General features: G+C 36.1%; 1 protein-coding gene across 1 annotated transcript in view; it reads right to left on the bottom strand.

The window, feature by feature from the left end:
* Positions 1-4,233: 4,233 nt before the first annotated feature.
* spn-E (tudor domain containing 9 protein spindle E) overlaps positions 4,234-25,846 on the bottom strand; it is a 421,802-nt gene continuing 400,189 nt past the window's right edge. The window contains exons 34-38 of the mRNA XM_090376707.1: positions 24,233-24,439; positions 18,539-18,677; positions 13,085-13,200; positions 9,314-9,535; positions 4,234-4,468 (exon numbers count right to left, since the gene is read on the bottom strand). Of these exons, the coding sequence (XP_090232833.1) occupies positions 4,321-4,468; positions 9,314-9,535; positions 13,085-13,200; positions 18,539-18,677; positions 24,233-24,439 (832 nt within the window). The 3' untranslated portion in view covers positions 4,234-4,320. The remainder of the gene's footprint in view (positions 4,469-9,313; positions 9,536-13,084; positions 13,201-18,538; positions 18,678-24,232; positions 24,440-25,846) is intronic.

Below are 25,846 nucleotides of genomic sequence, written 5' to 3'. Positions count from 1 at the left end.
ATTTTCTAACTTAAATAAAGATAGCCTTTCATATTATTATTTAACAGGGTGTCAGGTTATAAAATTGGTGGTAAAGAAACAAAAACAAACCTTTAGATATTATATTGCTTCACCCCAGACTGATAAATAAGTTATTTGTTTAAACTGTATAGCAATATACAGGGTTTTTTTGGGAGTTAATGACAGCTGTTAAATTTCCCAAATTCAAGAATACAGCTAACTTTAAAATCTTCTCTCTTATCTTAATCTGCCAGCAGGGAGAGTAAATTTCCACCCCAACACCTCTGATATACATTTTATGCAGTTTAAATAAATAAGAGTAGCTGATAAGAACACCCATTATAACTACTTTCATTTGACCACTTGGCTTATACTCTTACTCTCCAGAACCCCATCTCAAGAAAATTACAAAGGATGCATCAGTCACCTGATGCATCCTTTGTTTATCTTTGATGACTGTTTATCTTCTTTAGCTCTGTGCAAAAGAATGTTGATTTCACCCCATGTAACACTTATGTAACATACACAGGTGATCTAAGTATTCTGAACTGACAAGAAATTGTTCTCACTGCAGCAGTCAGTTTCCATCTAAGATTAAGACTTTACCATTGTTGATTTGTGGTCCCTGAATTCAGAGTGAGAACAATTTGTCAGTTCAAGAATAGTATCACCAAAGATGGGTTTCTCTCAAATTTTGAATCAGCTAGATGGACTTTTGACATTGTTGTACCTTTCTCTGTAATATATTGTAAATTTGTATGTATGATATTGCAAATATACAATAAGGTTGCCAGACACTTCTAGTTAAAAAAAAAAAAAACAGTGAAGCTGCCTTTCAGGTAAATACAGGGTTGTTTTGAAGGATTTAAAAACATAAAACCAGTATTATCACCTTTCTTGAAGTTTGATACCAGCATGATAAAATTTTCCTTTTGAATTTTATTAGAGTAGGTGGGCTATGTATGCCGCTCATTTGAAAATTGCTTTTAAAAAATAGTTACAACAAACAGCAATTTTGAATTAACTTTATGAAAGAAAAATAGAGAAATGTTTACATGCCAGTGTTATGTGAAAATGGCCTTTTCTGACCACTTATGTTTTAAAAAATTAACTTCTATTATGACATTGAGGGTATTAAAATAAGGAAAGAAAATTTAAACCTGAAATATGTAAAAATACTCAGTTTACAGCAGTAATGTCAAATTCTTCACCACCAGAATTTGACATTACTGCTGACAGCTTAAAAGTTGATATTGGTATTACAGGAATTTGGTCATGTTCAACACCAGTTAGCCCAAGCACTGGAAAGATATACTCCAACTATGGTTAACTTTGCTTTTTATATATATATATATATATAATGAAAACCCCAAACACAAAAGGTATTAGAAACTATAGTACTTAGTACTGTGTATGGGTTGAGAAGAAGATACTTGTTGACATTAAACTTGAATTTCTGTGGATTTTAATTTTCAGGAAATGTGTGAAGGGAGGTTGTTCCAGAAAAATGGAAGTTGAAGGAATAAAAGTTGGTCAGTAGAAAGATGCTGACTAGAGTTGTGGCATGTGTGTGGACTGGCTTGGAAGAGGGGGGTGGGGAATAAAGACACTAATTCAGAAGACCATGGAAGTATCTATAGAATAGGCATGTAGCAAAAACAATGTCTATGAGATAGAGTGAAGAGACTTTATAAGAGATGAGTCATTAATTAACCTAACTGCTCTTTTGAATGAAGTCTAGAAGACAAAAGAAATTATGGAGCACCATTCCACATGCTCCATAATTAAATAAGGTATCTTTACCCTGCTGGCAAATTACTTGGAGATCAGCATTTAAAGAATTAATAGTGGATATTTGAGAAGTTGAAGCTGTTTTTTTGCAGGACAAGGTTTCTCAAACTGGAAGGCAAAATGCCATGTGCTATCATTCACAAAACTATGGATAGGATTTCCAGTAAATGCAAGATTAATATACAAGAGGAAAAAAGCCAGAACTGGTGGAAAAGTTGGGTATTCTGGTAGGGTAAATGAACAATTTGTGTGAGATCATTAGTAACTGCAAAAGCCTCAGCACCTCAACCAGTTTGTTCTGTTTGACTTTAAATTGGAAGCCAACTAATATTGTGAACATTAAAATCACCAAAAAAATTTTCACTGTTAGGAAAATTGGACTGGAGAAAGTCAAGGTTCAAAGAAAAGAAGTCACAGAGTTCCAAGTGGATTAGTGGAATGGAGAGATTGATAGGGATAGCAGATGAGTTTGGCAGAATGAGGTAGAAAGATTTTAAGCCAGAGAAAATTCCAGATTACTGTGTTTCTGACATATGCAGAATTACTACCTTTGAAGCAAAAAAAATCATACAGCAAATAATTAAATTATGAAAACTGAGATGAGCAGTGATTGAATCAACCAATAATTGGGATTCTGTCAAAAAAAGGGGGGGGGTCGCCAGACTGCAAGTGGAAATTGACATAGTCGAGATTGGAAGTGTTTAGATATTTTTGCAGATGAAAGTTCTATTAGTTTTGATTATATATATTCATTAGTATTCTGGTGGATATATATATGAAGTAATGGAATTAAACCCCCCCCACTGCCAGGATATGCACTAACGTTATCCTAGAGTTACCAATAGGTTCAAGTCTGGCAGACTATCTAGTGGCTGGCATGCAAACTCCATTTTACAGCTATACCCTCCAAATGTAAGAAAGATTGGTTCTTACTATGATGCTCCATAACCTCAATGTCAGTCATACATGATGGAAGACAGGAGTTGCTAGAGCTTTGCTCTGGAGATTAAACATCGGTTTCACCACTTGACCCCAGCAAAGTACCAGTTGGTGAGAGTCATCTACCACCTAGTATTTTCTAGCAATGCAGAGGAACTGCATTGCTCTGTGTAGTGTGGATGCCACACCTCAATCCCTGCTTACATCTGGGTGGTCAACTCCAGTATACTAGGTGCTGTATTTCTAACCAGTCTAAGTCAAAATGACTTATTAAACTGGCTGCACAAGTGGTCTGGAAAATAGTTTTAATTCTTCAAAATGCAAGTTTCTACACCTATAATAAAACAGAAATCCAAGCTAGGAAGAATAGAATTAATAGTGATCCAGGATGAAAAAACAGACTTGTGCTCATTCAGTCAGACACGAAATCAGTTAATAACATGCATTATATTATTCCGTCTTCGGAACACCGTTCCTTCTGGCGATAGCTGCAGGATGGTCTTGGGCTAAATTCAACAGTTATCCATAAGTCAACCTAATGTTACTAACAAAATCACCAACACGTTATTCATCAACTCAAAGGTGCTGTTATGATAGCTGTTTCAGAGATTACTGACTCATCAGATAGTGGCCTTGATGTCTGATGAGGAGTCAGTAACTACGGAAACTGTTGTTAAATCAGTGCCTTTGAATTTCAGACCTCTTTTGGTGTTGTTATTCAATTTAAAATGATATTAGTAATTTTAGATTGACTCAGGGATAGGCCCAAGCCTGTTGCTCTCACCAGAGGCACATATTTCAGGTACATATGCAACTTAAGCTATATTGTGCCAGTATTATGTTTGTGCAAATGTGTGTTCATGTGCCAATTTCCATGCTGAGTGGGCTTAAAATCCCAGATTAACTCAGTGGGAGAACCCTACTCCCACTTCCCAAGGTCAGCTAACTTCAGCCCTGATTGAATAAGAAGCTGCTCATATGCTGTTGCTCTAATTTCATTGTTAGCCATAAGGAAGGATTGCTGGAATGTGTTTTGAAAATTTTAAACTCAGTGCCATATTTATACAGAAAAAAACGTTTTTTGTTTATTAAAAAAATATACATAGTTTACAAATCACGACATTTGATTTTTCACTTTCTTGAGATTGGATGAACAGCACATTTCTCAACAAAAATGGAAATAGAAACAAAAAAAAATGGTTTTAATTACAGTTATGAATTATAAATTTGTTTAGTTCTTTTTCTCTTTGGCTACTGTTTATTTCCATTTTCAGTGAGAAAAGTACTACAACAGATTACTACTGTAATTATTTGAATGTCAAATGGAACATTAAAATTAAGTTCACATAGTTCTGCTCATTGTCAGAATAGCAAATGAAAGGACAGGTAGAGACCTAACTTTACAATGACATTGTGCCCACCCCATTTTCCCCTTTTACAAATGATCTTTATGTACAGGTGGCTGCTGTAAACCTAATTTAATCAAATATTTAACATACTTAAATAATAATAAAACTTTGTAAAAACCCTCCAGTTCAACACCATCCGAATGGAAAGGAATCTGATTAGTTCCTTACTGTCTTATGAAATTTAGTATGTCATAGCACCAGAAGGTAAATCAAAATATTCTTCTTCTTTTGTTTTGTGTGCAGCACTATCCAGATGCAGCAGTAATTCTCTCGGTGTATACATAGTTACATCACAAAATCGACATTTATTTACCTCAGGCTTGCTATCCCTGAAAAAAAAAAAAAAAAGGGTTATTATTAGATATCAAAGAAAAAGTCTTTATTCGTTACTTGTATTTAATCTGTATAGTTCTATATTTTCTAATTAAACAGCACTTTATTCTTTTACATATCTACAATAACATTTTCATGTACATTTAGCTGTGGCTGAATGTATTCCCACAATTTTTTTTTTTTTTTTGAATAGAGAGCATATATAAATTGTTGTAAAAGAAAGATGGAGAGAAAAAAATTGAAATCTGGAATTAAATACTATAACGCAAACACTTTCTTTTCAATGTCCTGGGTTCAGATTGATAAATTTACATTCAATCTTGCTGTTATGCTACATACTGGTGACATTTTCACCTTTAATTCTTTCATTTTGTTCTTCAGTGAGTCTGACTATCATGTTTCAAAAAGTCGGGTTTTCACTTTGGGTGTTCAATTAAATTGCATACTACAGGGGTTAAAACTTTTATAGAAACTAAAGAAGTGTTTACAGAACACCACATGATGTTGACCTCCATAAAATGGGTAACTGTGAGTGAAATCTGCATAGCAGTTTATTTAGAACAATGTTCTAAATAAGTTCTGAAATTCTGAAAAGCATTAAATATACTGTTCCAAATTTATCACAATGTCTTGTGGTGGTGTGTGTGTGGGGAGGTTATGAGATTTTACATACATACACATATAAAAAAGAAAGGAAGTGAGAATGCAGGGATGAATAACAATAACAATCAAAGAATTAAGAAGATAAATTCCTTCTCCCAAAACTGGTAACATACAAAGACCACAATACACTTTTCTAACTTCTCAAAACTTTGCAAGTTAAATATGAAATACAACAGTCACCTCTCTAGTAATGTCTATGATGAAGTAAACAAACTGCACAGTCCCTATCACTGCTTTAAGAAAATTAACTTTTTTTTTTTTAAATGCTACAGACATTAAAAATTGCATGGCAATAAAGGACTGTGAAAACAGAAGAAAAGAGCATTAAAAGCAGGAAAACATAGTGGGAGTTTACTGCATATTCTCTCTTTCCTTAGGGAAAGAATAAAGTCAGGCTATCACCTTCTTTATACAAATATCTTTGCAAATGTACATAAATGCAAAAACAAAATACTGTTGGATAATACATAATTTAATGAACACTATGGTGCACTAATTAATGAAAATTAAAAAATAACACTATCCACTTATAAAAACAGATTTTCCCCAGCCATTCAGGAAATAAAATCTTCCATTTAGAAGTGAACAAATCACAAAACCTGCTGACTATAATCTGTCCAGGGCAGAGGAACCCATAGCACATACTGAAGACACTGATATTCTCCATACTTACCAGGTGCAGAGCCACCTGAAAGCAAGTTTGAGTCCAAATCAAACATACATATACACACACACAAATTCAGAAGAAAAGTAAACCCAAAAACTGAAGATGTGAATTCCAGCAAAATTGGAAAAGTTGGCAGGTAAGTGGCAGTATGGGACAATTTGAAGATTAATTTTGCTTTCACATTTATATTTGTTTCATTTCATGTAATGCCCATGCACAGTGATAAAATTTCGTGCTTTTATTCTTTTGCATTAAAACGACCATAATCACAAAGTATGCACAAAATTCATTTGTTCTCTTAAATCCCCTAATCCTTTAGAATTTATTACAAAGAATAAAATATAAGGTCCTAAAATACTACAAATCAATATCATTTATACAATGTTTATTTGTTTATGCATACCAAATTCTTAGCCAAGGCAGCATAGCTACTTAAATCATCTACTTTTGAAAAAAAATGCAAGTTTGAAACCTACTGTGGATGTCATTCCAGCCTATTTTTGACAAGCCTGCCAGTTTAAAGTGATTTTTCGACTAGGTCAGTGGCACACGAATTTATTTCACTCACAACTCCCTTTATTAAATATAAAATTGACATGACCCCTCAATGTGAACTCCGAGGTAGAATGACCAGATTTTTAGAGAAGAAAAATGGCATTTTATAAATTATGTACTAGAAAATTTTATTCGAATCCTGAGGAAGGAATAAAAAAATTGTTTTGATTTTAATTTACACATTAAAATAATTATTGAATACAGCAGAAACAACATTTAAATTCTTATTCTTAAGATTACAAAACAATTAATGAGAAGGATGAGCCTAGGTAACCAATATTTGGTGCAATTTTTGAAATTACTAATCTCATGTCATCTTCTGGATCAAGTCTGGAATGCTTTTTTGTTTTTATAGCTGTTAATTTTGAGAAACCAACCTCACATAAATATGTAGACCCGAAAGGTAGCAATGTTTGTATCGCCATTTTCAATAATTCTGGATGCTCGTCTCGAAGAGAAAGCCAAAATTTTTCCCAAGTAGTCTTGAAAAGAGCACAATGCTTCATCAGCGACAGGTCGATGAGATCTTCCTTTTGCTGAATGGTAATTTCAGGGCATAAAGAAATTTTAACAAATCCAACACAATTTTTTTTTCCTGGAGATACATTAAATCGTTTGATTTGATTTGATTTTGATTTTTGTGGCGCAAAAACAGCAAGGTTATAGTGCGCCATGGAGAGATTAAAATTCAAAAAAAGATTAGACTGGTTTCTTTTAAAATGGTTACTTCGTCTAAAGTTGCATATATATATACATAAAATCAGTGCGATGATAAAAGCAAGTTGTATATTTCATATGAGTGTATACATATTGATCGATTTTAAAAATTTAAAAACTGCTGACACATTGTCGTTGTCATTTAAAATCTGACTGAGTGTATATGGCTCAGTCAGATGGGTAAAAGCAGTAAAACGAGAATTTATAAAACTAGTACAATCACATAAAATGTGTTGGACGGATAAAACGGTGTCGTATTGCTCGCACATAGGAGGGTCATCAGCCCTCAGCAAAAAGGAGTGTGTCAAATGACAGTGTCCTATGCGGAGCCGAGTAAGAACAACTTCCTCTTTGCGATCCCTGCGTAATTCAGAAAAACAGAACATTTCAGTATTATTACACTCAAATTCAGTTTTACAAAGTTTAAGCTTCTTTTTGAAAGTTTCCATTTTATTACTGAGTATTAATATACAGTGGATTCCGGTTTTTTGGGCCACCAGTTAATCGGGACAGCCGTTTATTTGGGGCAAATCTTAAAAAACAGAAACCAATCGAGAAAATAGCCAGGGTTTACTTCGCTTAATTGGGACAGCATGCCGTTTAATTGGGGCAGGAGACCACAGCACTGGAGATATTACCCTACGATTGTCTCCAATGGTACCACATGGTTCAGTCGAAATTCTGGAGGTCACAACCATAAAGCAATTATCAGTCACCTGTTTATTGGGCTTTTCTGTTAGTGCAATCTATCATAAATGGATAGTAAACTCGATCTTACTGAATTTGCAATAATACTGACAGCTGGAATTCCGTGGGTAATTATGGTGAAATGTGTTTATACTTCCATGAAATCTTCAATCATATAAAAAAATTAATTTTCAGATCTCTTCATTCCTATTTTTAAAGCTTTGTAACTCGTTACTCCGTTCTCACTTGTGTGTATTATGTTACTTGCAGTCTGTGTATGTCGTGTTCTTTGTTATTGATTGCTTATCTTATCAATTTAATAAACTGAATTTTATGTTGTCTGTGATAACTGTGTAACACACTGTGAGACTGTCTCTGGATAAAGGAATGGTATTTAAATTGTTGCTGTACTTTTCTCCATGCATAATTGAAGTCATTTTTATAGCAGCAGAGAGAACAAAAGTTCAGCAATAGTATGTGATTTCAAATTTTTTCCTATTAAATATGAAACTTCCAATGATGCCCTTAAAGCTTTACAAGGAACTGCCATGTATGAAAGATTTCATACATGGAAAGACTTCATGAAAGATTTCAGGCCTTGTATGGCATTGGTGTGTCTTTTGAAAACGATTTCATATTTTTCATTATCTCTAGCTGTTTTGTATGCGTCTTTTTCATTTAATAGATTTCGTGCCAGTTTTTCATAACATATTACACACTTTTTTATTTAGAATATAATGGCTCTCTACCAGAAATTGCTGGTTGCACTACACTTGAAATAATGTTAGTGTCCAAATTTTTACATGATACATTTCAGCAGAAGTATCTGTAGCAACATTGTCATCACCCCCGACAATTTTGTTCTACCCAATTACCCATGTTAAAATATATAAAAATATATTGTTTTCTTCTTAAAAACAATGATAACATAAAAAGTAGCAGGAGAATGAAAAACACATCCAAGTTTGATGTGAAAGCCCCGAATTATGAAGCATGCATGGCTTGTTATTTACTGCCACTGCATATTCACGCCTCTGGCCTTTAGGCAATTTCAGAAATTTTTGTTGTAGGAAGCAAAAATTAAGAGCTAAAGGGATTACAGTTCAGCAATTGAGTAGTACTGAGAAGTCACACTAGTCAGCTGCTTTCTGTGTGTCCACAGCCAGTGAACAAATTAAGGCATATTTATCACATGTGAAACCATCCTAAAAAATAAAAGTGGCAATAGGGTTCCATTCGTATCTCAGACTTCGTTCAGTCTCTACACCTACAGTATTGAAGAAGTAATTTTAACAACAGGTTTTTGAGCTTTTATGTACACAATAACTAATTTTATTTAAAAATTGCCACGACCCCCAGAGTGGTCATGGCCCATAGTTCGTACACCACTGGACTAGGTAAACTGAAACTAACAAAAATAATTAAGGATTTTTACAACCAAGATATCACGTAATTCAGTACTTCAGCAAAACGTATCTAAAATAGAAAACACTGGTCCTAATGATATCACAGAAAAAAAAAAAAAAAAAAACATATATATACAAATACGTACCTTCCAGCTCTTGAATAGAGCTCTTTTGCATGGTCTTTCATAAATTCTTGCATTTCATCTGTGTTGAGGGGAATAGCTTTATGAAGTGGTAGCACATGAGAACAGTCAGCTAGACTGCCTTCCAACTCAGCACTAAGCAAAAGTTCACTATCAACTTCTCGCCAGCAGTACCTCCGAGGATAGTAATACATCTCCTGACTCTTGCGTGTCTTGGAAATTAAACTAAAAAAATGATTAAGTAATTTAAAAATTTACTACAAAACATTTTTTTATACTTACTGCTTTTATATTAATGTGAACTAGTATTATATTTGATATATATCATTATCTTTTTAGCAACTGATTCCCAGATTTATCTAATTTGATAAAAATGATTTTATTGAGAGTGCATCCTACTTGATTCTCAACTAGAGATGATCTGCAGAAACAGCACTACAATAATATGACATTTCAACCAGGAGTTGGCAGGCAGTCTGGAAAATACAAAAACCTGGCATCTGGGTGGCCAACCAGTACAGAAAAACATGCCACACACACACATGGGCAGTCATTTTGGCATAGGGAAGTTATTTAAGTTAGAGGACTGCTATTCTTAAGCTAATTTTGTGACTCACTGACAATTAACAATTCGGGAATTGAATTTTTCAGTTGCACAATTCTTACAAAATGTATTAGGCTGACAATGAATTTCAGTTGTTTGTAAATAACATCAATTTGGCGAGCTTTAATTCATTTGTATTTTACTGGGGGATAAATGCATAAATATTTAAAGGCTTAATTTGTGACAGCATTATAATGAATATTTCATAGAGCTTTGTACGTATGAATGATGTTCATAGCTTGGGAAGTGACCCTGTAATTTACGCACTTTTTTTATAACATAATTAATTTAGCATATAAAAATAAAAGTTAACGAAGCAAAGAAATTTAATTTAAAAGCTTTTAATTTTTCAGAAGTTAATTATCAATAACAGCACAAATTTGGCTGGCAAAGACACTGATTTAAGAAGCTACGGCAAGGTTTTCCAATGGGGCTAAAGTACATAATTGCCATACATATATATATATATATATATATATATATATATATATATATATATATTTTTTTTTTTTTTTGTATGTAACTAAATAAAGACAAACTTAAGTTTGCACGGAAGACATTATTATACAATATATGAATACTATGAATTGCTTCACAACAAGTTACCTGTTCCTAAACCTCAAGATGTATATCACTACTGATTCTCAATAGAGATGTTTCACAGATTAGGGTTAATTCATTGTATTTACTAATTGTATTTTTGTTATAATTTAATTCATTATAAATACAATGAACTGATTTAATTTTATTTACAGACCATATAGACTTTCAAACCATTAAGCTTCATACTACTTTAAGTATAAAACATTGTACAGGTAACCCTCATATAACACGGTTTTGTTCTAACACTTGATATATTGTGGCAATCCTCGCACAAACGGTACTTCTACAACAAGGTTTTGCTCTAACACGGTTTGATAATTGCTGGAAATCTCGCATAACACTATTTTTGAGCTTTTGTGCTGGGAAAACCCTGCTGTTATGTTAGATGAAATTTTCAATGTTTCCATTCCTTTTTGTGAATCCCCACTGTTGACTCGCTAGTTGTTATTGCCTTTGTGATATTTTTCTAAAGCATATTTCTGGAAGTCACTACCATAAAACAATTTGCAGTTTCCGGTTTAGTGTAATCAATTATAAATGGGTAGTAAACTTGATCTTGCATTTGCTATAGTACCGATAGCTGGAATTCTGTGAGTTTTCAACGTTATTATGGTGAAATGTGTTTCCCTTTCCACGAAATATTCAATCATATAAAAAACAAATAAATTTTCAGAAACTCGTTACTCCGTATTGTGTATGTTGCAACTTGTGTGTGCCATGTTCTTTGTTATTAATTACTTATCATTTTTAGTCTTAAATTTTACAACCAAAAAAAAAAAAAAAAGTCAGTGAACAGATATATCAATTAGTATGTACATATTACAGTACGTATTAATTAAGCTATGTATGTAAGCGTATTGTTTGAAACCATAAAAAATAATAGTGACTTCGAAGAGTGCAGTTTGTGACTTTTAAAGAGAGCAGAAGGTACATGAAATCTAGATGCTGCTTAGCAACAATGAAGAGGAAGAAAATTAAATGAATGTACATTATCTCACGTATAAGTATCAGTATAAGTATCACGGTTTGTAAGGTAAGATGTTTGTTCAGTTATTACTATTATAAAAATAATAGTTAAAATATTAAGTTATTACTACTATAAAAATTAAGTTTCCCATAGTTATAAAAAACAATGGCATGCTTTTGGAACATAATCCTCCCTTTTTTGTACCAGTTCTCAGTCCCATAATAACATGGTTTTGCATTATACAAGATTTTGTAGGAACCAAACTACCATGTTATATGAGGTATAGGTAGTGCATAGCATCATTTTTGTATGTAGATATACATAGAGGCAAAAAAAGTCTGCACAAGATGCACCATTATATGTCGCTTCACAATGAGCTGCCCACTAAACCTTGAATGTGTATTTTTAATTATTCTCAGTAGTGCCATTTAAGAGTTTGTCATTCCCATCAGTACTTCACGAATAACTCAGAGTCTAAGAGCTGACAACTATTAATTACAAGCACATCATTACAACATAATGAGCAGTTCATCATTACCATCCATTCACAATATGAGTCGTTGGTAATGATGAGCTCATTATTAACATTAAAGAGAACAGATGCTATATGGGATAATTATACCTAAAGATTAGATTTGCTATCAACAACAGCACTGTTGCCTAGTAGGGGTGTAGGGGTGGGTGGGTGTGTGTGTGTGTGTGTGTGTGTGTGTGTGTGTGTGGGACTAGCATCTTTTAACTCTTTTTGTGTAAAATAATTCTCAATATACACAATAAACTAACAGATAAAGCTCAAATTTATATGGATTAAGTATGTGTCTTTACATCTTAAAATACTAAGTCACTTTTCACAACTTGTTATTATAATCCCATGTAAGCTTTAATCCAACATTTAAGATGTAGAACAGGTGCCCTGGAAATTTTCCATTAGTTAAAGTGGGACTGGACAAATAGCTGAAAGATATAAATCAGCAAAGGATCTTTTTACAGATAGTCTATCATGATTAACCCTATCCCGGAAATATAGTGCTAAGAATTTTTCTGGAGGATCTTTGGGGCTTGAATTTTTTTGTGATGTGGTGATTCTGAATATTGCCACTTTGCTTTTCAAGGGTGAAACAAAACAGTGAAATATCATATAATGAAGCCAAGTTTTGCCTTTTGCCTGTAATTTGATTGCGATCCACAAATTTTACTAACTCTCCATCAAAATCGCCTAGAACAGCATCAAAACATTTGGGGGGGCCCATTTTGCAGTTTCTCATGTCTAAATTATTGTGAACAACAGTAAAATATCCATTGAATATCTGAGCTATCTTTTAGTCTGATTCAGCAATCAAAATGTATAATTTCATGCACTTTATCAGAATTTATTTTCCAAAGTTCTAACTGAAATGGGTCTTCTTAACCTTTCTTTATCTTAAAACTGAAAGAAAAATTACTGTTATGATAACAAATCTGGCACATTTATATAAGAAAGGGTCTAGCTTTTTACATATTTACAATGAACACTTTAATATTACAGCATAATGGAGTATAGGCTTATCAACAGCCCCTGTAGTACAAAGAGGAGCACAAGTGAAGATAACCAAATACTCACGTCATGATGTGACCTCTGATTTTCTGCTGGATTTGTGGAACTTTTCTTCTTCCCCACTGCATGTGGTCTTTCTCACTTCCCAGGGCAATATTTATTCCCATTCTCACAAAATTCATCTGTAAAAGAGTGTTTAAAAAATATGTTTATAAAATAATATTTACTGGTGTTCACAGGCAATTGCTACTCATGATACACAACAAACACATAAATAGTATCTAGTAAGAACATCTTCAAATCATACAAACCCACATACCCAACTATTTAAAAAAAACTACTTATAAAATGTGTATGTGCCAGTATATGATATTAGTGTATTAATATATTTAATTAGTGAAAAGCAGTGAATTATTTTATTAAATGAATTTCATTATTTTTGTGTGAGATATGCAAGTCGATTCCCAGAATAAAGTTACATATTTAGCATTAGCAGAGGCATATGATGCAAGAAAGCAAGCTTATGCAGCATCAGACAAAAAAAACCACTCCCATTTCACCAATCCGTTCTTTCGAAATACCTGTCCAGCTGAGCCTTAAATTTATTTAGGCTATCAACTTCCACAACAAGGAATGGAAGTCTGTTCCACCAACCAACTACCCGCTGGCTAAAAGCAAATTTCCGCACATCTTTCCTCAATTTGAATTTATGCCCTCTCAGGTGATTATTCTGAGCAAGAGGAAGAATCCCATCAGCATTGAGCATGCTCAAACCGTTCAAGACTTTATACACCTCTATCAGATTACGTCACAGGTGCCACTCTCCAGGCGCTGCAATTTACAGAACTTAAGCCTTTCTTCATAAGCGCACCCCTTTGGTCCCCTCACCAATCTTGTTGCCCTTCTTTGTACTCGTTCCATCAGCTCTACATCCTTCTTGAAATGAGGCCTCCGGACCTGTATACAGTACTCAAGGTGTGGCCTGACCATTGCCTTATACAAGGGAATAATCACCTCCTCATCACTGATAGAAAAATTCCTGTATATCATTGACAAGACACCATGAGCTACTCTTGCAGCCCATCTGCACTGCTCAGAAAATTTCATATCTGCCTGCACAATTACCCCCAGGTCCTTTTTATTCTCTACCACTGTCAGTGTAGTACCACAGAGTTGATACGTTGCTCTGAGGTTAGTGTTTCCCATATGTAGTACTTTATATTTGTTAATGTTAAACTTCATTTGCCACCTCTCAGAACATCTGCTCAACCTTTCCAGATCCTGTTGCCACAGCATACTGTCAGTAGTGTCATTAACAACCCTGCCAACCTTTGTATCGTCTGCAAAAGTGGACATTAAGCTTGATATACCATCATCAATATCATTTATAAATACAGAAAACAATAATGGACCCAATACTGAACCCTGAGGGACTCCACTAATAACATTAGTCCACGATGAGCAGTGTCCATTGATTACCACTCTGTCTTTCATTATCATTATCATAATTAGCCATATGGTGCAAGGAAGCCTGAGGCTTTTGCTGCACCAGCCAAAAAAAAAAAAAAAAAAAATTCTGAGTTACCCCTGAGAGAGAGAGAGAGAGAGAGAGAGAGAGAGAGAGAGAGAGAGAGAGAGAGAGAGAAGAGGGAGGGGGTCAGAAATAGAAGGGAATCACCAAGAAAGAGAAGAATGATGATATCCAGCTCAGGACCCTGGGTTCTCCCACTCAACCATCCCTTTATCCATAGCAGCAATTATCTTCCAATGCCACACTGCTCCAAATTGTGCAGCAGTCTTCCATGTGCAACAGTATCAAAAGCCTTTCAAAGATCCAAATATATAATATCAAAGTTATTCCCTGCATCCAATTCTTTTGTGACTGCATCATAGTATCCAATCAAATTGGTCAGGCAAGACTTTCCCTTAACAAAACCATGCTGTGTCCGAGCTATAACTGAAGTCTTGTCTAGATGATCCTGCAGTGCTTCTTTAACCAGTGGCTCCATTAATTTTCCTGGAACAGAAGTTAAACAAACAGGTCTATAATTACTTGTGTCAGCGTTTGATCCTCCTTTGTGAACTGGGGTCACATTTGCACATCTCCAGTCTATGGGTACCTTCCCTGAGTCCAAAGAAGGTCTCATAATTATGGCTAAGGGTTTGCTTACTTCCTTTGCTGCCTCTTTTAATATAACTGGATAGATCCCATCCACCCCGGGTGCCTTTTTTATGTTTATCATCAACAATTTCTCCTCCATTTTCCTCTCAGTTATTACAAAATCATCTAGCTCACTGCCAGAGTTGACTTCACCTCTGCCATTATACCTTCCTGAATAACTCCTGATGTGTGAATGTAGATGTAAAATGCTCGTTTAGTTTGTTAGCCACCTGAGTAGGATCATCAACAGTTGAACCATCAATATCCAGTGGACCAATTTGATTTATCCCTTTCTTTCTACAGTTTACATAGGTAAAGAACTCTTTTCTGTTTTTCTTTGCATCCTTTGCCAAGGATTTCTCATAATCTGCCTTTGCCTGCCTAATCTCCTTTGTGACTTGGTTACAGACCACCTTATATCTATCATAGGCTTCCATGTCACCCATTAATTTATATGTATCCCATGCATTTTTCTTTTCTGCCATATGTCTCATTAGTTCATCTGACATCCATTTAGGCCTAAACCTTGAACAATATTTCTTAGTTGGTATGTAAAGCCTAGTAGCTTCCAAGATAAATTCTTTGAATGCTTCCCATTTTGAATTTGCTGTTGGTAACATCAGTTGGTCCCACTGTATAGAATTTAAATACTATCTCAGACCATCGTAGTCGCCTTTACGAAAGCAAAAACCCTTCCCTTTACCCCTGATGGTAGTTACCTCTGAGTAAATCCCACTTCAGCACACTGTGATTGTGCTGAAGTGGTTCCTTTATCTGCAGATTCTTAATGCATGAAGAATCGCTATTGATAATCAAATCAAGAGTATTACTCCCTCTATTTGCCTCTCGAACATACTGATACAGAAAACAATCATCCAATAAATCCACAAAAGCCTTGCTAGTGTGTGAGTGACCAACCCACAAATTTCAGTCAATATTTGGGAAATTAAAATTCCCCATTATAAGACACTGATTTACTGGCCCACTATTTCCCTGTACAGTTTCATATTATACTCATCAGAGTCATTAGGCCTATAGCACACTCCTACTCTCAATTTTGATCTCCCAATGCTTATGTCACACCAAACTGACTCGACACTGTACTGTCCAGCGATGTCAACTGGCTTCACTTCCTTGGATTTTGTGTGTTTCTTAACTAATAGCATAACCCCTCCTCCCTTCCTATCCTTTCTGTACACATTGTACTCCCAAAATTCCACTTCTGCTTTCCTTATATCTGTGTGACACCACGTCTCTGATATCCCAACAATATCTGCCTTTGATGTTTTGAGCAATAACTAAAATTCATCAAATTTATTTACCAAACTCCTAGCATTGGTGTAAACACAAGTATACATGCACCTGTTCCTATTCTTAGCTACACTAACACAACCCATGTGTTTACTTGTACTGCAATGACTCCCAGCAGTCTCTGAAATACCCTGCATCTTGTTTTCCAGGCTGCTGCTCATTCCAATAGAAGCAGTGTAAGAATCACTTTCACCTCTGCCAGTGGCTACTGTTAATCTATTAGTCCTTGTATCCCCCCAATCTAGCAGTTTTCCGACCCACCTAACACTGCCTCGATAGCATCAGCAAATATTCTTGCACCCTTTCTATTTAAGTGTATCCCATCCCTGTAGAAGCAGTCTCTCCTGTTAACAAGTACAGACCAGGCTGAAAAAAAAATTCTACCCCTTGAGCCTTGCATAATCTTTTCAGGGCCGCATTGATCGACAAGGTTCTCATCATATTTTCCCTCCTATCGTGTCTGGGCAGAATTGCAGACACTTTCAAATTCAACCCTAATTCACGGCTTTTTTTTTTTTCATCAGTGACCTGTACTTAAGTAATTCTGCCGGTCTCGTACTCTTAATATCATTAGGGCCAACGTGTACAACAATATCACCCTTTGTGCCCTTAAAATATGATATCTGCTCTACAATGTCATCAACCTTTGCCCCTGGCAGACAAACCTGGTTCTGTTCCACCTATCCTTTTTACATACCATATTCCCCATTTCCCTGACAATAGAGTCACCAACAACTACTAGTTCCTGTGGGATCAGCACATTCTGCCTTGGGGGTTGCCACTGTGTTGGGTGATGATCAAGTGCAAGCTCTGGCATTGATGTGGGCAGCTGAGAGCTTGATGGGCCCTCAATTTTGATCCTTCGAGGGCATCCACCCTGTCCTTCAAGCTCTCATATAGGCCCCATAACAATGCTGAGTTGTCGCCTGATTTCCTTACATTCCTTACATCGCGCACACACAAAGACATCCCCCATGGCAATATCATGTCCCGTACCTAATTGATCCACAAACATCAAGCAAGCAGTGCATTTTAAAAGGCCGTGATTCAGAGGGCAACTGCCCCCCTCAGTTCTCCCATGAGCCACAGCATTCCCATTAGCTTGAGCCTTTTGGATTTTACTGGATATGTGACAACCTATCTGTATTTAACACACCAAAATGCATTACGCTAGTAACTTAGTAAAGTTAATGCTTTGCCTTGTTATTTACCAGCTAGAAATAAATACAGTAAATAAAATTAATAACCAAAGTACCTTCCTTCTGTGACTCTGCTTCTTTCTTCTTCTTTCTTTGTTAGTTGTTGGCGCATTGGCTTCTGTGGCCATAATGCACCTCCCAAGGTTTTTGCAGTATCCAAGCCCGAGGCGGGATTTGAACCCTCGACCTTTGGGTTGCTAGGCAGGCACTTTACCCACCCGGCTAGCCCGGTCGGCTCTGTGACTCTGCAGAAACTGCAATAATTATGTCTTATTATGCTGCTCTAGATGGTTTTATCCTCATTGATTTTTACACAACAATCACTGACTGCTTGTATCACAAAGCCAGCAATGCCAATGTGAATACATCCAAATGTTTGAAGCATTGAAACTCCACTGTGCAGTATGTTTGGTTCACATACTCAGTTGATAGGCATGTTGTGAGTGTTATTTATTATATAAAACTGATTTCTAAACTAGATTTAATAAGCAAAACTTATTTACTTATTCATTATCTTATATATACAGCCCTTATTCATTATCTTTATTATCTCTATTCAGTATCTTCCAATTTTGGTATAATGCATTTTCAGGTTGCATATGCATTATACCAAAAGGCATCTGAGAGCCAACAGCCTAAAGAAAGAGCTTGTGGGAAAGGGAGGGGAGGGGGGGACTCTTGTTTCTTTCTGGCTGATTTAGGAACAAGAGGATGTTCTTGTTCCGATAGTCAGCAAATGGATCAATAACTGTACACAGAAGTTGATTAAATTAAAAGAAAATAAATCACTTAATTTTTTGACAAAGAGCATTTATACAACATATTTCATAATAAAAAATTATTACTTACTGTAAGAATATCATTAAGGTCAATTACTGTATCAAAGGTAGTTTCTATATCATGCTCTGGATATATAGGTTCTCCAGTATTTGGATCATATCCAAGACCACAGAGCGCACCAGTGTACCTCATTCTTTTTGGATCTGTCCTAAAACAAAATGAACAGAATTAAAATATGGCTAGTCTTTTTTGAAATTATAAAAAAGCCCATTATGTTATACATTTATACATCTGAAATAAGCTGGTTCTAGGAAAATTACAGTAGATCAAAACAGAGAACAGCTGCTGTTACATTATACATTCAACTTATCACTTATTTAATATCCTGCAAAAAGTAGTAGTAGTAGTAGTGTCATGTGATGCAAGAAAGCAAATGTATGAACTTATGCAGCATCAGCCAACAAAAAAAAAAAAAAAACACACCATTCTCTCCAAATGCCTGTCCAGTTCCTCCTTAAATTTATTCAACCTATCAACTTTTTTTTTTTTAGCATTAGCATTAGTAGAGGCATTTGATGCAAGAAAGCAAGCTTATGCAGCATCAGCCAAAAAAAAAAAAACCCACTTCCACTTCACCCCTCTGTTCGTTCAAAATACCTGTCCAGCTGAGCCTTAAACTTATTTAGCCTATCAACCTCCACCACAAGGGATGGAAGTCTGTTCCACCAAACAACCACCCGCTGGCTAAAGGCAAATTTCCGCACGTCTATCCTACATCTGTCTTTCCTCAATTTGAATTTATGCCCTCTCAGGTGATTTTTCTGAGCTAGAGGAAGAATCCCATCAGCATTGAGCATGCTCAAACCATTCAAGGCTTTATACACCTCTATCAGATCACCTCGCTGGTGCCTAGTCTCCAGACACTGTAATTTGCAAAACTTAAGCCTTTCTTCGTAAGAGCACCCCTTTGTTCCATTCACTAATCTTGTTGCCCTTCTCTGTACTCGTTCCAGCAGCTCTACATCCTTCTTGAAATGAGGCCTCCAGACCTGTATACAGTACTCTAGGTGTGGCCTGACCATTGCCTTATACAATGGAATAATCACCTCCTTATCCCTGCTGGAAAAATTCCTGTATATCATTGACAATACTCCATGAACTACTCTTGCAGCCCGTCTGCACTGCTCAGAGAACTTCATATCTGCCTGCACAACCACCCCCAAGTCCCTTTCATTCTCTACCACTGTCAGTGTAGTACCACAGAGTTGATACGTTGCTCTGGGGTTGCTGTTTCCCATGTGTAGTACTTTACATTTGTCAATGTTAAACTTCATTTGCCACCTCTCAGCCCATCTGCTCAACCTTTCCAGATCCTGTTGCAGCAGCATAGTGTCAGTAGTGTCCTTGACAACCCTGCCAACCTTTGTATCATCTGCAAACTTGGACATTAAGCCCGATATACCATCATCAATATCATTTATAAATACAGAAAACAATAATGGACCCAACACTGAGCCCTGAAGGACTCCACTAATAACATCAGTCCACGATGAGCAGTGTCCATTGATTACCACTCTCTGTCTTCTCCCCCTCAACCACCCCTTTCTCCATAGCAGCAATTTGCCTCCAATGTCACACTGCTCCAATTTGTGTAGCAGTCTTCCATGTGCAACAGTATCAAAAGCCTTTCTAAGATCCAAGTATATAATATCAAAGTTATTCCCTGCATCCAGTTCTTTTGTGACTGCATCATAGTATCCAATCAAGTTGGTCAGGCAAGACTTCCCCTTAACAAAACCATGCTGTGTCTGAGCTATAACTGAAGTCTTGTCTAAATGATCCTGCAGTGTTTCTTTAACCAGTGCCTCCATTAATTTTCCTGGAACAGAAGTTAAGCTCACAGGTCTATAATTACTTGTGTCAGCCTTTGATCCTCCTTTGTGAATTGGGGTCACATTTGCACATTTCCAGTCTATGGGTACCTCCCCTGAGTCCAAGGAAGATCTCATAATTATGGCTAAGGGTTTGCTTACTTCCTTTGCTGCCTCCTTTAATATAACTGGATAGATCCCATCCACTCCGGGTGCTTTTCTTGTGTTTATCTTCAACAGTTTCTCCTCCACTTTACTCCCAGTTATTTCAAGATTCTGTAGCTTACTGCTAGAGTTGAATACACCTCTGGCATTCCCCTCGCTGAATAACTCCTCATGTGTGAATGTCGATGCAAAATATTCATTTAGTTTGTTAGCTACCTGAGCAGGATCATCAACAGTTGACCCATCAATATCCAGTGGACCAATCTGATTCATCCCCTTCCTTCTAGAGTTTACATAAGTAAAGAACTCTTTGCTGTTTTTCTTTGCATCCCTTGCCAAGGATTTCTCGTAATCTGCCTTTGCCTGCCTAACCTCCTTTGTAACTTGGTTGCATATCAACTTGTATCTATCATAGGCTTCTGTGTCATGTGTTAATTTGTAAGTAACTTCCACCATTTGTAACTTCCACAACGACAGATGGAAGTTTGTTCCAGCAATTAACCACCCGCTGGCTAAAGGCAAATTTCCGCACATCTATTCTACATCTGTCTTTTCTTAATTTGAATTTATGCCCCCTTAGGTTCGTAATCTGAACAAGTGGAAGGATCCCATCAGAATTCAGCATGCTCAACCCATTCAAGGCCTTATATACCTCAATCAGATCACTGCGCAGGTGCCTAGTCTCCAGCCACTGTAATTTGCAGAACTTAAGCCTCTCTTGGTAAGAGGATCCCTTCATTCCCCTCACCAATCTTGTTGCCCTTCTCTGTACATGCTCAAGTAAATCTACATCCTTCCTAACATGAGGCCTCCAGACCTGTACGCAGTACTCAAGGCATGGCCTGACCATTGCCTTATACAGAGTGATAATCACCTCCTTTTCCCTGCTAGAAAAATTCCTATATATCATTGACAAAACCCCATGACCTGCCCTAGCAGTCTGTCTGCAATGCTCAGAAAACTTCATATCTGCCTGCACAATTACTCCCAGGTCTTTTTCATTTTCTACCACCTTAAGTGTAGTACCACACAGTTGGTACGTTTCTCTGGGGTTACTTCTACCCATATGCAGTACTTTGCATTTGTCAAGGTTAAACTTCAGTTGCCACTTCTTAGCCCATCTGCCCAAATTATCTACATCCTGTTGCAGTGGCACACTGCCATTACTGTCATTAACAACCCTGCCAACCTTTGTATCATCTGCAAACTTCAACATTAAGCCTGATATACCTTCATCAATATCATTGATAAATATACAAAACAACAGTGGACCTAACACCGAACCCTGTGGGCCACCACTAATAACATTAGTCCAAGAAGAGCAGCACCCATTGATTACCACCCTCTGTCTTCTCCCACTTAACCATCCTTTTATCCATTGTAGCAACTTACCCTTAATACCATTCTGCTCCAATTTGTACAGTAGTCTTCCATGCGCAACAGTGACAAAAGCTTTCCTGAAATCCAAATATATGATATCAAAATTATTTTTTGCATCCAGTTCTTTTGTAACCACATCATAATATCCTATCAAATTTGTCAGACAAGACTTTCCCTTAACAAACCCATGCTGTGTCTGAATTATTGCTGCAGTCTTGTCTAGATGATCCTGCAATGCATCTTTAACCAGCGACTCCATTATTTTACCCGGAACAGAAGTTAAACTAACTGGTCTATAATTACTCATGTCGCCCTTTGATCCTCCTTTGTGAATTGGGGTCACATTTGCACATCTCCAGTCCATGGGTACTTCCCCTGAGTCCAAGGAAGCTCTCATAATTATGGCTAAGGGTTTGCTTACTTTTTAATTATTAGAGGAGCGGAGTCCACCCGTACCGAGCCATTTGCCCCTGTGAGCACTGCATACATTCCCTACTATCCAGGCCTTTCAGACCACATTGCACGAGTAATTCGGAGGTGCCAGATACACTGTGTGCAACTCCCGGGATGGAGGTTGTACACAGTGATACCTTGTGTCAAAGACCCCATAACGAAAGAAGCCAACAGTGGAGTGGTATACGAGATTAAATGCCCGGATTGTGGGGTGTGTTATGTAGGTGAGACGGGACAACGACTGAAAGACCATCTGGGGGAGCATATAAATGCAATAAAGTCTGCAAATTATGGGAAGTCTGCCGTGGCAGAACATTTTTGGGAGAAGCAAATCAAATCTCCCCGGAGGATGCTGTCATCACGGATCATGCACAGGGGTTCTGGGACCGTAAATGGCTTGAGAGTTTACGTATTGGGGCAGCTAGCAATTCCATAATAGAGACAAGGGTGTACGTTTACATCCCCCTCTTGGAAACTGTGGTTCTTGGGCGAGATGAACGGTTTCAGCTAGCGCGTTCACGAGCCATTTCCGGTGCATAAATGGGAAATTCCGGCCTTACTCCCGAGGAACCATGTGATGAGTGCCGTGGATCTGCTACTTAAGGATGTGCCACACAGCAGAAATATGCTGTTGAGAAAGGGGATTGCTATCTCCGAAAGCTACAGTTGTTACGGTATTTTATTTTATTAATTGATTTTATCGCTTTTATCATCATATTTTATATTTTTGTATTTTATTGTAAATTAAAACACATCAGTTTTAGACTACTATATATTTTATTTCATACGCTCGTATTTTATTTTATTTTAAATAAAGTGTTTTAGTTGCAAGATTGGAATTTGTTTATTTGAATACCGGCTAGTGTAAAGTCTAATTGTTCAATATGAATTGTCCCAGCCTTGTAGGCCTATTTAGAGATATAAGAATTGTGTGTTGACATTCTCTGAAGTGAACTGAACTTCATCACTGAATAGGAGGAAACAATGCAAATGACGATTGTCATTCAGCAAATTATAAAATTCCAACCATTGGGCAGGATTTCCAGGTTTGAGGTGTTAAACACTCTGCATGTGGTATGAATACATGCCTTCTTTATGCAATGTTCTCCATACTCTTGATTGAAAAACACCAACCTGCATGGATATCCTTTGCATGCTAGCACAAGGACTACACTGTGCTGCCTCAACTATGTTTTCTTGCTTGGCCACATCTTCCCATCATACTGGGAAATTAGCTGGTATCTTGCAATGTTTGGAAAATTTGGCTAATAACTTATCAATTCAGAACTCTGTGGTTCAGAAAACATTGCTGGTATTTAGCAACAGTACTTCCATTACAACATCTATAAACGTACATCATATCAACGTATTCAGCACTGTAAAATAAGATAATGGCAAAATTTGAAAAGGAAAAAGAATGAAAAACTTCCTTCCCTGTTGGGAAATTTTATACCTCATAGTGCACCCAAAGACATTTCATCCCACTTAACAAAGAACAAAAAAAAAAAAAGTCACTTTTGGCTAAATCTGGCATATAGGTATAAATCTAGAAAATAGATTTGAAAATTCCCTTTCAAAAAAGATTGTTAAAGCTTAATATTGTAAAGCATTTAAATTTATGACACCAGTGCTTTCTAGGGTTCACATGCACTAGATTATCACACCTCTCCCACACACACCAATAATGCTGGAGAGGGAAAAAGAGTTCTGGCATGTTTTCAATAAATTGTTAGTATTGGAACAACAATATGTTTGCATTCTCTGACAATCTGAAGACTTACTTAATATATAAATAAAATTACTTACTATTCCTTTAGAAATCTGCCAGTTATTTCTGCATTATTTCGACATAAAATAAAAAAATCAGAGAACAAAACACAATAAGTACACATACCTTAGTTCTGCCATTGGTGCAAACAGTAGAGAAATAATAGATGGAAGGCCGTGGATATGTGGCATCAGAGTAGTGTTATATGCAGAAAGAGAATTACCAGACGGGCTTAATCCTATATGGCACGCAATCAATAACCTTGGATGTTTGTCTTGGGGTTCAGGATTTAAACATACTGAATTTACACTGTCTTTTTCAAGTCTAACAGATCTAAAAAAAAATACATATTTAAAAACAAATTTTAAATATCATACAATGAATTAAGAATCTTAGGCAAAAAAAAGTACCCTACAATAATACATTACTGGTTTTGTAGCAACTGCTTTGGAATACAATGTTGTTGATATTGCATAGCATAAAAGTATATATGAAGTACAGTAGACTCGCAATTTTCCGGGATAGATGGTAAAAAACAAATCCCGGATAATCCAAAAATACAGAATTTCCCGACATACAAAAGAGATACGTTCCAGGACTTCTGATTTCGTCGAGTTTTACATAACTCGGGAATGACTAATAACATATTGCTATTATATTATTATTGACAAATCTGAATTCAGCGCGATACTTGTTAATGTTTGACCATTTTCATACATCCTTATTATTTGTTCTGATTGCTTTCCTTTTCTTCGTAGATTTACTAGCATCACTGTCACTTATTCTCTTAGTCAGCACCATGATAACAGTCAAAATGAAATTTTCTGTAAAGAACTTCACAGGTTTAGGCAAAAACTCACTATTATCACCATGTGTGAGCTCAGATTTCGTTAAAGCACATTTCTGGAGGTCACTGCCATAAAACAATAAAAACGATTAGCAATTCCGGTTTATTGGGCTTTTTCTGTTAGTGCAATTCATTATAAACGGGTAAACTCGATCTTATTGCATTTGCAAAAATACCGATAGCTGGAATTCTTTGGGTTTTTACGTTATTATGGTGAAATGTGTCCCCCCCTTCACTGAAATCTTCAGTCATAAAAAACCCCATAAATAAATTGTAAGAATCTTCTCTTCTTTCCTATTTTTTTTTGCTTGTTACTCCGTATTTCATTTGTGCAATATGTGCGTGCCGTGATCGTCATTATTGATTGCTTATTTTATTTACTTTTTTTGTTTCTTTTAAATTTTACAATCCTTAAAAAAAAAAAAAAAAAAATATTTGAGTGAAAAAAAAAAAAAAAAATTACATAAATCCATAGTTACGTAAGTTGGGGACTTATTGTATCGAAAAATGTTCAGCAACCTATATAAAAAAATATGGCGATAGATAAAAAAAACTTACCGCGCACTACTCGCGTGTCCAATACGGTGCTTTCCCCCCCTTTTCCCCCGACGTCGATTTTAAGTCTATAGCCTTCCTATATTTTTTTAGGATGTTGCGTATGGTTTGGTCACTAGCATTATAATGGTACATTAGAGATTTAACGGATGCACTGTTTTCAAACTTTTGAATAATTTCAAGTTTTTGTAACTGAAAGTGCAATTCTTTTGCATTTACCCATCATTTTTGCGATTTCTAAACAAAAAAAAAAAAAATCTTTTTTTTTTACTATAAAAAAAATTGACATAAACGACAAAACAAATTTTTTCTTTTTGCGGTGCGACAGAACACAACAA

Source organism: Mastigoproctus giganteus, chromosome 6 (assembly GCF_048544385.1).
Source record: "Mastigoproctus giganteus isolate SK-2022 chromosome 6, ASM4854438v1, whole genome shotgun sequence".
Classification (NCBI taxonomy): Eukaryota; Metazoa; Arthropoda; class Arachnida; order Uropygi; family Thelyphonidae; genus Mastigoproctus; species Mastigoproctus giganteus.
This window is presented reverse-complemented; position numbering and strand designations above follow the sequence as displayed.